This window comes from Mauremys reevesii, linkage group 6 (genome assembly GCF_016161935.1).
Source record: "Mauremys reevesii isolate NIE-2019 linkage group 6, ASM1616193v1, whole genome shotgun sequence".
NCBI classification, from domain to species: domain Eukaryota; kingdom Metazoa; phylum Chordata; order Testudines; family Geoemydidae; genus Mauremys; species Mauremys reevesii.
In genome coordinates, this window is record NC_052628.1 from 38,960,695 (window position 1) to 38,974,286 (window position 13,592).

Sequence of the window (13,592 nt, forward strand, 5' to 3'; positions counted from 1 at the left end):
ATCCCTGTAGCAAACCTCATTGCCTACTCTGTCCCCATATCTACTCTAGCGACACCATCAGAGGACCCATCCACATCAGCCACACCATCAGGAGCTCATCACCTGCATGTCTACTAATATTATATATGCCATCGTGCCAGCAATGCCCCTCTGCCATGTACATTGCCCAAACTGGACAGTCTCTACGTGAAAGAATAAGTGGACACAAATTAGACATCAGGAATAGTAACATACAAAAGCCAGTAGGAGAACACTTCAATCTTCCTGGACATTCTATAACAGATTTAAAAATAGCCATATTTGAACAAAAAAACTTCAGAAACAGACTTCAAAGAGAAACTGCAGAACTAAAATTCATTTGGAAATTTAACACCATTAATTTGGGCTTGAATAGGGACTGGGAGTGGCTGGCTCACTACAAAAGTAGTTTTGCCTTTCCTGGAATTGACACCACCTCATCAATTATTGGGAGTGGACTACATCTACCCTGATCGAATTAGCCCTGTCAGCACTGGTTCTTCTTCGAGTGATTGCTCATGTGTACTCCACAATAGGTGTGCGTGCTCACCACGTGCACTGGTGCTGGAAGTTTTTCCCTTAGCAGTACCCTTGGGGGGAGATGCCCCCACGACTCCTGGAGTCGCGTCTGCCTGGCATGGTGTAAGTGGTGCTGCATGCTCCCCCCACCCTCAGTTCCTTCTTGCTGCCAGTGCAGGTGCGTCGGAACTCCTATGCTCCAGCTTTGTTGTAGCTCGTCCCCAGAACTGTTCATTTGTTCAGCATTAGTACCTGTAGTTAGTTAGTTTTTAGTCAGTCAGTGAACCCGGACCAGGGCATGCCCTGCGCCCTGAGGTTTAAGTCGTGCAGCTCTTGTAGGCGTTCTGTGCTAAGAAGTGATCCACACGCAAACTGTTCGCGCTGCTTGGGAGAAACCCATATCAGCGAAATGTGCAAGATTTGCAAGTCATTTAAGCCTTGGACCAAAAGAGAAAGGGACATTAGGCTCCGGGCAAACCTGATGGTGTCGGCTTTGATCCCGGCCCTGACATGCTGCTCTGAACTGGTACCCGGCACTACAGCATCGGTATGCCGCAACCCTCTGGTGCCCTTGACCAGCTGGCACCGCTCCCCATTCACGAGGCACACCAAGCGGGCCAGGAAGACTCCCTCTTTGCAGCGGCACCGAGGGAAATCTGGGACAGAGGCTAGGCCCATGTCGGGCAGTCCTTGATCCCCACCGGGTCCCAGGCTTCTGACTCAAGCCCTCCAGGCGGCCCGGGATGTCATGTCCATGCCGGTGCCCAGAGCGCCCTGTGCTCCAGAGGCCCAGAGCGCCCTGTGCTGATGTCGGCCCTGTGCTCCAGAGGCAAGCCGCCACTGGCATCTCCACAGTCGCCTCTGGCCTGGTACTGGTCTCGGTTGCGGGAACGTTCCCGACACCAATCACTGCCCAGTGACCACTTGGGGCAGAGTCCAAGTGGATCGCCCTCAACACCGACCAGACTGTCTGGCTGGGTCCTGTCCGGCCAGGACTCGTGGCAGCGCTCATCCTCAAGGAGCGAATATTGACTGGACCGCAGCGGGCATCACAGTTGGTCCTCGTCTTGGAGAGGGTACTGCAGTCAGTCACGGCATGGTTGTTGATGCCGTTCCCGCTCAGATTCCCGCTCCAAGTCTCCACCAAGCCCTGGGCAGCCCTGGGCGTCGATTGCTGGCATCTCGCTGCCGCGAGTCCGCCCATCGAGGCTGTTCATGGAGCAGCTATTACTGTCGGTACCGGTCCTCCATGTCACGTTTGCAGTCCCGTGGCAGTCATAGATCCCAGCACCGCTGCTCCTCCCAGTCCAGAGACTGTCCAGAGACAGCAGCAGATCTTACGCCAGCCTGGAGTTGGACCATCTATACACGGTCTTTCATAAGGACAAGATTCAGCTCCGCCCACATCCCGCGTTCCTCCTGAAAGTGGTCTCCGCCTACCACATGGGTCAGGACATTTTTCTATCGGTCCTCTTCCCCAAGTCTCACGCATCCAGTGAGGAAGGCCGTCTCCACACGCTTGATGTGCGGTGGGCGCTGGCTTTCTACCTCGAGCGGACTAAGCCGTTCAGAAAGTCCTCACAACTGTTCATTGCCTCGGCTGAGCACGTGAGGGACCAACAGATTTCCACTCAGTGGCTTTCCAATTGGATCACTTTGTGCATCTGTTCCTGTTATGAGCTGGTGGGTATCCCCCACCACCCATTGTGAGGGCACACTCGACTCGGGCGCAGGCCTCATCGGCTGCCTTTGTGGCCCACATCCCCATCCAGGACATTTGTAGGGCCGTCACGTGATCTTCGGTTCACACGTTCACCTAGCACTATGCGATCATCCCTCGGACCAGGGATGATGCCAGGTTCGGCAGGGCTGTCCTTCATCCTGGGAACTTGTGAACTCCTACCCACCTCCAACAGATATAGTTTGGAATCGCCTATTGTGGAATACACATGAGCCAATCACTCGAAGAGGAAAAGACAGTTACCTTTTCCGTAACTGGTGTTCTTCGAGATGTGTTGCTCATGTTTATTCCACATCCCACCCTCCTTCTCCTCTGTCAGAGTTGTCTGGCAAGAAGGAACTGAGGGTGGGGGGAGCGCACAGCTCCCCTTATACCCCGCCTGGCAGGTGCCGCTCCAGGGGTCGCGAGGGGCGCTCCTCCTTACGGGTGCTGCTAGGGGAAAAACTTCCAACACCGGTGCACGTGGCGAGCACGCACACCTATTGTGGAATAGACATGAGCAACACATCTCGAAGAACACCAGGTACAGAAAAGGTAACGGTCTTTTCCCCACTTGTGAGGTAACTCCCTTCTCTTCATGTGTCAGTATATAATGCCTGCATCTGTAATTTTCACTCAGTGCATCTGAAAAAGTGTTTTTTTTACCTACAAAGTTTATGCCCAAATAAATCTGTTAGTCTTTAAGGTGCCACTGGACTCCTTGTTGTTTTTGTTTGACTAAAGTATATAATGCAGAAAAGCATCTAGTCTTGATCTGAAGCCATGAAGAGATGGAGATTCTACCACTTCCCTTGTTAGTTTGTTCCTGAGGTTAATCACCCTCACTTGTAAACCTTGTGCTTGATTGAGTTTTTCTGGCTTCAGCTTCCAGCCACTGGTTCTCGTTATGCCTTTTTCCATAATATTTAAAAGCCTTATTGTAGCTGATATTTTCTCCTCATGAAGGTTCGTACATTATATATACTGTTCATGGAGGCCACCAATCTTTTTCATTCATTAAAGAACTAAAAGTCAGATACTATAACTGTATTGGGAGGGAAAGAGATGATCCTCGTTGAAGTCATTAGGGGATCTGTGTAAGCACAGGGGTCTAGTCGTACTGAGCTCCTTGCAGGATTAGGGCCCAATTCTGTTATGAGGCTACTGGCTGATGTCTGTGCTTCCATCACACATCTACTTTGACAGCTGCTGACAGTTCTTTATTAATATTAATAGCACATTTGGTATTAATACTTTAAACTATACATATTACGTATTTGCCTACTTGTGTTTGTTCCAGATTCAAAGCATTAGCGTAATTAGAGTGGTGTGGTAGTGGGGGGTAGAGGAGAGCGCATTTAAGTGTTTACATGGTTTAATCAAGAGGGAAAAAACCTAATTCCCTCCTTACAAGTTTGATTATAACCAGCCTTCCAATTTGAGAATAAGGTTGTTAGCTATGCCAGACTGCTGTCAAGACCTTACATTAAATAAGATGTTTTTCTTTTATCTGACATTTACTGTAGTGATGCCAAAAATTACATCAAACATATAATTCATTCGAATGCTGAATTTCTTCAGTATTTTGCCAGTACTTAATCAAATATTTGAAAAATCTATCATTCGTTTCATAGCTTTGTAGTCTAAAACTGTGAATGTTACAGTGAAAGTTATTTTAGACAAATTTAATCTATACAGTTTTTTATTTATTCAACATGCTGACCGTTTTAAAGGAATATATTTTAAAAAAATCAAATTATCTTCTTTAACTGTCATAGTTTCAGTTGCAGCTTTTGAACATTAGTACCTTTACTTAAAATAACCCATTAATCTCTAAATAATAAAAATGAAATAGTCACATAGGGCATATTTATGATGCCATAAATAGTTTCTGAAGGTTTCACTGTTTCTTTTCTAACAACAAAATCTAAGGATCTTGGTTTAGGTACAAAACCTTTTCTGTTATAATAATGAAGTTTAAACTATGGTAATAGCATCAGAGAATAGTGTATAATAACTAAGGCCTTGATTCAGGGCAGCATTTAAGTTTGAGCTTAAGTTCCATGATTCATTTTATTGTTAAGTCTGATTGATTTCAGTAAGACTTAAGGTTGTGTTTAAGTGCTATCCTGAAGAGATGGAGGCTTTCTTGAATTGAGGCCTAAGGTTTTAGGATAAGAAAATTACCATGACCTAGGGAATGTTGTGAATATAAGAAATTCAGAATTCTAGCTTTACCTGGGTTATACATCCTAAACATGTACATTTTAAGATGATTGCAGTCCTTATTATGAAACCTTTTCAATATTTCAGGCGTGGTTATGTAAGCTACAACTTACATTTTGAAGTAAAGGCTCAGTCTTTATTCTATCCCTTTAAATCTTTGTCATTATTTAATTTTAAAAAATTTCTTTCAGTGTAGGTATTTCTAAGGCACCCATTAGCATAGCTTCTAGGTATCAAATATGATTGAAGAAGCCAGTTTCTGGCCAGCAGTAGCATAATTTCTCCACTCTGGTTAGGTAAAATTTGTATAGGCTCTTTGGAAGTGAGACAGGGTTTACCTTGGAGGCTCTGCTGCTCTGATGCACCTTGCCCCGGGAAACAGTTCTCTGTGAGAAAAAGTGCAGCCACTGTGGGAACCTGTGAGATCTGATCTTCCAGCAGCCAGAAGGAATGGGGATCAGCAGCAGCCAATCAAGGTCCAGCTGTCCAAAATAAAAGATGCTGTCAGTAAGACAATTCTTAGGTGGAGCCAGAGGAGTGTAGACGGATGCTCCCTGTGCCACAGTGAGAGCAACCAGGCTAGGCAAGGGTCCATTAGTGGCCACAAGAAAGAACCCTGGTGATTCAATTCCAGAGAGAGAATTCAGCCCAGAAGGGTGAGAAAACTATTTTGTTTATAATTGGCCCTGAAGAGCAAGGAACTGCTTCTGTTTTGAGTGTGTTATACCCCAGAAGGGGTTTTGGACTGAGTGATCTGTCCAGAGGGACAAGCTATGGAAGACCTGATGAGGCTGACTGATGGCCTGCAGGAGGTGTTGGGAGCTGAAGAGAATGGCAATACCTTTCTTGAACGCAAGGGAGCACTCAAAGAGGTGAATGCAATCTACCACAGGAAGAACAATAGGGTAAATGAAATATAACACATGCACTGATTTTAGTCATTTTAAGAATCCAGTTTACCATTCTAGGCTTCTCACAAATTAACTGAATTTTCAGTTGCTTAGTTTAAGAACAAACTTGAGATTGTCAAAAAGGTTTAGGATCTCCTCACTTCTCCCACTTTTTCCACTTTCTGATTGTTGTTGTTGTTGTTTAATTGCTATTAAGGTAGTGTCCAGAGGCCCCAGTCAACCCCTTTCTCTCTCCACCACTGGCTGGGAAGAATGAAATGCATTTTTCTTTCTCACTGCAGAAGAGGAAGAGAGGTCTAGTTGTGAACCAGCAGAATGCCGACTGATCCTCCTACTGGCAATGATTCAGCAAAGAATTTAAGCATGTTCTTAAATCCCATTCAGGGAATTAAACGTGATTTTAATTTTATTATTCTTACCCCTTCACTATAGGGCCCAATCTGTAATATTGAAATACCATTATTAAAGGGCATTCCATTGAAATCAACAAAACATCAAGTATCAGGAACTTTTTGTTTGTAACCTATAAAAACATGCTAAGATTTGTTTTCTAAATTCAGTTTTTTTCTTTGGGAATATTTGATGTGGGAATCTGATTTAAATTGCATTCTACTGTTACAGAGAAATGCATTTCTTGACTTTAAAGAATGAGATAACCTAGTATCAGTGAATATGTGAAAGTGTAACATAATGCATGCATACACTATTTTAGGCCTTTCACTGAGAGGCAGTAGCTAGTTCAACAGAAGAATTCTTCTGTTGACCTAGTGCTGTCTACACGGAGACTTAGGTTGGCTTAACTATGCCACTCAGAGGTGTAGATTTTTCATACCCCTGAGCGACTTTTAGTTATGCCAACCTAATTTTCTGGTTTAGATAAGGCCTAACAGCATGTAGAAATATATTAAACATGACCTTGCAATGTTCAAAAGAAAAGGGTGAGTCTAGTATATACCAAGTCAGATTAGAGGATTGAGCCAAAAGAAATCTGATGAAGTTCAACAAGGACAAGTGCAGAGTCCTGCACTTAGGACGGAAGAATCCCATGCACTGCTACAGACTAGGGACTGAGTGGCTAGGCAACAGTTCTGCAGAAAAGGACCTAGGGGTTACAGTGGACGAGAAACTGGATATTAATCAACAGTGTGCCCTTGTTGCCAAGAAGGCTAACGGCATTTTGGGCTGTATAAGTAGGGCCATTGCCAGCAGATCGAGGGACGTGATCATTCCCCTCTATTCAGCATTGGTGAGGCCTCATCTGGAGTACTTTGTCCAGTTTTGGGCCCCCCACTACAAGAAGGATGTGGGAAAAATCGGAGAGTTCAGTGGAGGGCAACAAAAATTAATAGGGGGCTGGAACACATGACTTATGAGGAGAGGCTGGGGGAACTGGGCTTGTTTAGTCTGCAGAATAGAAGAATAGGGGGAATTTGATAGCTGCTTTCAACTACTTGAAAGGGGGTTCCAAAGAGGATGGAGCTAGGCTGTTCTCAGTGGTAGCAGATGACAGAACAAGGAGTAATGGTCTTAAGTTGCAGTGGAGGAGGTTTAGGTTAGATATTAGGGAAAACTTTTTCACTAGGAGGGTGGTGAAGCACTGGAATGGGTTACCTAGGGAGGTGGTAGAATCTCCTTCCTTAGAGGTTTTTAAGGTCAGGCTTGACAAAGCCTTGGCTGGGATGATTTGGTTGGGGATTGGTCCTGCTTTAAGGAGGGGGTTGGACTAGGTGACCTCCTGAGGTCCCTTCCAACCCTGATATTCTATGATTCTATGTGCTGTGCCTCTTAGAAGCAAAGAACTTGCAGCCCAGGATGAATGTGGCTGAGGTGGCTTTAAGGCATCTTTGACCCCTCCTGTTGTGTGATGTGCTGGCAGCTAGACAGGCTCGCAGAGTACCTTAGACACCCTGGGGGGCTTGTCTGAATTACAGCAGCATCCCAGGACCACCCTGAGTTTCTGCAGTGCTGCTTACTGCACCATCACCTGACATGCCACTCCCAGTCCTGCCCCTGGTATATCTCATATACCTGAACTTGAGAGGAGGTCCTCAGAATACAACCTTATGATTGTCTTCTATGCAGTGGTTTTCAAACTTATTTTCTGGCAAACCAGTTGAAGAAAATTGTTGATGCCCACAACCTAACGGAGCTGGGGATGAGGGGCTTAGGGTGTGGAAGGGGGCTTTGGGCTGGGGCAGGGGGGGTGAGATGCGGGAGAGGGTCACGGCTCTTGGGTGGGGCTGGGGATGACAGGTTTGGGGTGCAGGAAGGGGTTCCAGGTTTGAAGGGGTCTCAGGGTTGGGGCAGGGGATTGGGCTTATCTCAGGTGGCTCCCAGTCAGCAGGGGTGCTAAGGCAGGCTTCCTGCCTATCCTGGCACCACAGACCACGCTGTGCCCCAGAAGCGGCCAGCAGCAGGTCCAGCTCCTAGGCGGAGGAGTGCAAGTGCCTCCGTGTGGCTCTCTCCCGCAGGCCCGCCCCCCCTCACTCCCCCCAGTTCCTGTTGGCTGGTGTGGGGCTGGAGCTCGGGGTGGGGCAGCATGCGGAGTCCTGTGGCCCCCCTGCCTAGGAGCCGGACCTGCTGCTGGCCGTTTCTGGGGTGCAGCGCGGTGTGTCAAACAGGTCGGGACTAGCCTGCCTTAGCCGGGCAGCACCACCAACGAGACTTTAAATGGCCCGGTCAGCAGTGCTGACCAGAGCCGCTGTGACCCAGTGCCTTCCGTTCCGAGACCCAGTACTGGGTCGCAACCCATAGTTTGAAAACCACTGTTCTACAGTACCTATGCCAGGGAATTCTCTCCAAGGCCAACCAAGACTGCTTCTTCAAGTGATGATCTCTGTTGTATTCCATTGAAGGTTGTGCACCATGTGCCCGGAGCTAGAGCCGGAACTTTTCAAAGTAGTATTGCTTGGCAGTCCGCGCATGCGTCCTTATATTACCTCATGGTTTCACCCAAGGCGATGAAGGGCAAGGCGGAATGGCCGAGTCTCCAGTTTCTTCTCACTGCTGCATGGTCCAAGTCAGAGCTTCTGCTAACCTCTCTCATTCTTAGTGACTCATTTTCAAAAATTTTTACAAAAAGAGTTCTTATTTTCATTCACAGTTAGGATTTTATTGCTTTTTGTTGTATTTTGGCAATTCCTAGCAGTTTTTAGAATTAAGGACTTTTTGGGACATTGCTTCGGCAATTTTTCATGCCGGACAATCCTCTTCCTCCCCTCCCCACAAGCTCTGGGGTCTGGGTACAGGATTATTCTGAAGATCCTTCCCCTCTGCTGTGGCTCCATAGGTCTGCAGTGGAAAAGGAACTGGAGATGCAGCCAGTCCACCTCACCCATAATTGCTTCGGGTGAAATACGAGGGTGCATGTGCGGACCACCGAGCAATACTACTTTGAAAAGCTACGGCTCCAGGCACATGGCACATGCGTATAATCCTCAGTGGAATACAGATAGGGACCACACATCTTGAAGAACCTCCAGTTACAGGTAAGTAACCTCTTTTAGGGTCCTTTATGCCTTTCTGGTCCTTTTACCCTGCATAAAATAACTAGAGCAGGGGTGAGTATTTTACCCTAAGTGCATAATTGTGCTCTGAGCATAGGAAGATCAGAGGTTTGTGGAAAAAATAAGTTTTCCTTTTTCCATGACGTAACTCCTTTCCAGTTCTAAGAAAAAGTTGCCTACGTATCTCACTTCCCTAGTTTGCATTTTCTCTTAATGGTTACTCGAGTTGTACTTTAAACTTCTTGATACTTCTTTCCAATATGTCCGTTATAATGTTTTTTAAAAAAATGCTTCATCTGTGTCACTGATACTCTGACACATCAAAAGTATTCAGTCTAGGCACTAGCAAAAATTAATCAGCGATCTTAGCTAAAGATTTGTGCAAACCATATTAGTAGCCACAGGGACAGCAGCTATTTTCATCTAATCCCTAAATGTATTCTTTCACATTTATGAAGACTGGCACGCTGATTAGCCTCACTTTGCAATTAATTTTGTTTCTAGTAATCAGAACCTCTGGGATTTACTTTGAGAAAACTAGGTTGGTTGTTATTCTAACAACTGTTTCATGCATTATCTGATTGCCTCATCCTAAAAAGGAAACAAAATCTGTGGAATCAGCACAAGTTTCATCTCTTGCCTTATCATAGGGACTGGCATTGTTTCAAGTTTTGTCAACACGGGTAAATTAGATAACAAAGCAATGTAAAAGATGATGTGTATGATGTCAGGAATACAAGTACCTGTGGAAAGTTCAAAATCATTGTCACTTCATCAATGCTAGTATTCATTTTCATACCACTGCTTTATGCTAAATCATATTTGCCTCACCTTAATTCTGGAAATTATATTCTTACCAGCACTGATGCCAGAGTTACTTTCGTCAGTATCATAAGCTTCATACCGGCTTCAACATGAACAGTAACCTTATTTGCTGTTCTACTGCAATCAGCAGGACTAGAACTCAGATTTTTTGGATTTCATCTAGCAAAGAATGCTTCTCATGATGCTCTGTACTTTATAAACAGCTACATCAGCAAATATTATAATCTGCTCTTATCACAAAAAAACAGAGGGTTGCATCGTGGGGTGGGGGAGGACAGGCGCTCTGGGCCCCCCCCCTCAGGTCCCCACTGACCTTCGTTTACCCCCTCTTCTCCAGTTTGCAGTCTTTGGGGGAGATCTCTCTGCAGGCTATCACTCCCAGGCCAGGGTTTGGCGGCTGTTCCTCCTTCCTCTTTGCAAGCTGGGGGAAGATCTGGATGGAACAAGGAGCAATCTCTCAGGCAGTTCTTCTACAGAGTCAATCTAAGGGCTCAGTCTAACAGTCTATTGCCCTTTAACGGGGTTTACCTTCTACCCCTCTTGCTGGGGTGTGTTGGGGATTGGTCCTGCTTTGAGGAGGGGCTTGGACTAGGTGACCTCAGTCAGGGCGACTTGGGGAGTGGTGTGTCTCACAGCTGTTCCCCCATTGACTGGGCTCACTCTATTCCCAACAGTCCCTGGGTAGAGTAACCTTCTTCCCGTTCACCACACTTCCTGTGGTAAGTTTTCCCCCTTTTAAGCGCCTCTCCCTCCTGGCTGAGCAAGCCTTGCAGGTGTGTCTCGTTAGCTTGGAACAGGCCCAGAGGAGCTTGTTAGCCTTCTTACGAGGTTGAGGGCATGTCCCTTCACACTCCCCTCAGCTGAAAAAAAAAGCTCATTTACTACAAGCTTTTTTTTTCGATGATACAAAACTATTCAAGATAGTTAAGTCCTAGGCAGACTGCAAAGAGCTACAAAAGGATCTCTCAGAACTGGGTGACTGGGCAACAAAATGGCAAATGAAGTTCAATGTTGATAAAAGCAAAGTAATGCACATTAGAAAACATAATCCCAACTATACATACAAAATGATGGAGTCTAAATTAGTTGTTACCACTCAGGAAAGAGATCTTAAACAGAATGTTGGGAATCATTAAGAAAGGGATATATAATAAAATATCATATTGCCTCTATATAAATACATCTTGAATACTGCATGCAGATGTAAATAAGTGTTATTTCCTCCTTAGTCAACCTGTGGAACTCCTTGCCAGAGGCTAGATAAATTCATGAAGGATAGGTCCATCAATGACTGTCAGCCAGGATGGGATCACTTGATGATTACCTGTTCGGACCTTTGGTCTGACCCAGTATGGCTGTTCTTATGTTCTAAATTCAGACTCAAATCCACAAAGTTATTCTCAGTTGTGCTTTCTCTCAAACACACATGACTTCTCTAATTTAGGCCAGAGAGAAGGGATATCCAGTCTCCCCACCTCCCAGGTGAGTAGCCTCACCACTGGGCTAAACGGTAGGCAGCCTTTGAGCATGCCTGACATCCCAGAGGAAGGGCATATACATGGTTTCAACAGATGTTTAGGGACATAGGTGCCATGCTCCACCGCAGCCGCGGGACCAGCGGCCCCTCCGCAGGCACATCTGCGGGAGGTCTACCGGAGCCGCGGTCCCAGCGGACCTTCCGCAGGCACGTCTGCGGGAGGTCCGCCGGAGCCGCCTGCCGCGCTCCCGCTGGGACGCCGCCCCAAGCGCGCACTTGGCGCGCTGGGGTCTGGAGCCGGCCCTGGTGTTACAGCACCAAAGAATTAATCATTTTAACCTTTAAAATAAATAGTTTATTCACTTTTGCCTCTTGTAAAGTTGACTCTAATGGAAATTGTAACAAGACCTTAATTGTAGCATTGTGAATGCAAAGCTATAATGTGAATTTTGGTGTCCAAGTTTATTTCCCTGTTAAATTAATCAGATAAGTTGGAAATTAAGGGTCTGATCCAAAGCCCACTGAGGTCAATAAAAAGACCCCTGCTGAGTTCAATATGCTTTGGATAAGGTCCTCACACTGATTTTTGTATATATGTATGTATATGTATATGTATATATATATGTATGTATGTATGCAACAGCATTGACTTCAGCTGAACTACTCCTTATTTTTATTGCTGTAAATGTGAGGGAAATAAACCCCATTTGATCATTTCCTATATTATTTAGGGAATTCTAAAACATCATCTCATTTCCAGACTATAAATGGAAACTTTGTCCCAGACATTGGGTTTTAGGACAGATTACACCATGAGGCCAGCATCTGTTATGCCTTGAAGAAATATCTTAGGAGAGCAGAATCTGTTTAAAAGAAAACAAACTATTTCAAACTCTGGAGTCACCATTCCAGAGGAATAAAGGACCCCAGGGCATACACCCCCGTTTAGCGTCAGGTTGGAGGGTAAGAGACAACATACTTTTAATAGTGTAAATCTAAAAATGAGACGTGGTGTTTTCTCATCATTCCTTAATTAGATATTTGAAATTGGGCAGAAAAAAAGAGGACCCAAAGCATCATATTATGGACTTGATCTTTTCATTAGGCTCTGCTAACTTGTGATGCATTGTTCATCTAGCAGAGGGATCTGATCATCTCTATATTGAAACACTGTAGTTTGGCTTCTGACTCCTCATCCTCTGAACTAAGGATTCCTTCAGATAAAACAGTGCTGGAAAATGGTGTTGCGCATTTCTTTGACCAGGCATCTCTCTCATGTAAACACAGCAACACTATATTTATAAAAAACACAAAACAACTCCCCCTCCCACTACAACAAGACACTCTGCACACCCTTCTGCCCCTGGCAAGAGATTAAGAGAACAAACAAAATGTAACAGATGTGTAGTCACATTGCTTAATGCACTACTGGACTATTGTGATGAGCTCAGTATAACAGCTTACTCAGAATAGAATTTTTAAAATACTGTAGGATGCCAACAAGGCTAATTTAGATAAATGAAATATAAGAATCCCACCTAGTTATTTTATTTATCTAAATTAGCCTTGTTGGCATCTTACGGTATTTTAAAAATTCTATTCTGTGTAAGCTCTTATACTGAGCTCATCACGATAGTACCTGAGCACCTTCCAGTAGGGCATTAAGCAATGTGACTACACATCTGTTATGTCTTGTTTGTTCTCTCATCCTCTCCCCAGAGAAGCACGTGTAAAGGAGCACCTTGTTGTGGTAGGAGAGAGGATTGTTTTGATTTTTATAAATATACTGTTATGTGTTTATATGAGAGAGGCCTACTCAAAGAAATGCACCTTGCACTTGGAGTGGAAAGTGGTGAGGTTTGTGATAGTCCTTAGTTCTTGGGAGAGTTCAATCCACAGTCTTATCCCATTCCACGAAGTTCTGACTCCCGTACAGACAAGTTTTACCTTTATTGTTGAAAGTTCCATTGAGCCAGTGGAGTGGAGCTGTCAATCACAATCTTCATTGTGGACCTTTAGGCAGCCTTTTAGATATCCTGAGCCCATGCTGTGGAGTTCTTTGAAGATAAGAATGGAAAAATATCATTGCTATTCCAATGCCATGCACATCTTCAATGCCATTTTCCAGCACTGTTTTATGTGAAGGAATCCTTTGCTCAAAGTATGAGGAGTCAGAAGCCAAACTACAGTGTTTCAATGTAGGGATGGTCCGATCCCTCTGCTGGATCAACAATGAGTCAGTCACAAGTTAGCAGAACCTAGTTAAAAAAAAACAAACACCATAATATGATGTTTTGGTGCCTCTTTTTTTCTGCACAATTTTAAAAGGTTTTTGGAGAATTATACATATACTAGTTGCCCCCAAGCCTGTGTTGCATATATGCATTCTC

The 13,592-nt window shown here is 44.9% G+C and overlaps 1 protein-coding gene across 4 annotated transcripts in view; it reads left to right on the forward strand.

Annotated features, from left to right (window-relative positions):
* The window catches only part of CWC27 (CWC27 spliceosome associated cyclophilin), a 214,709-nt gene that overhangs the window by 148,298 nt on the left and 52,819 nt on the right, over positions 1-13,592 (forward strand). Inside the window, exon 12 of one of the 4 annotated variants that reach the window (XM_039544100.1) lies at positions 5,676-5,772. The exons of the other annotated variants lie outside the window; for them this stretch is intronic. Coding sequence (XP_039400034.1) covers positions 5,676-5,755 — 80 coding nt within the window. The 3' untranslated portion in view covers positions 5,756-5,772. Of the gene's footprint in view, positions 1-5,675; positions 5,773-13,592 lie in introns of those variants that run through there. 4 annotated transcript variants of the gene reach the window in all.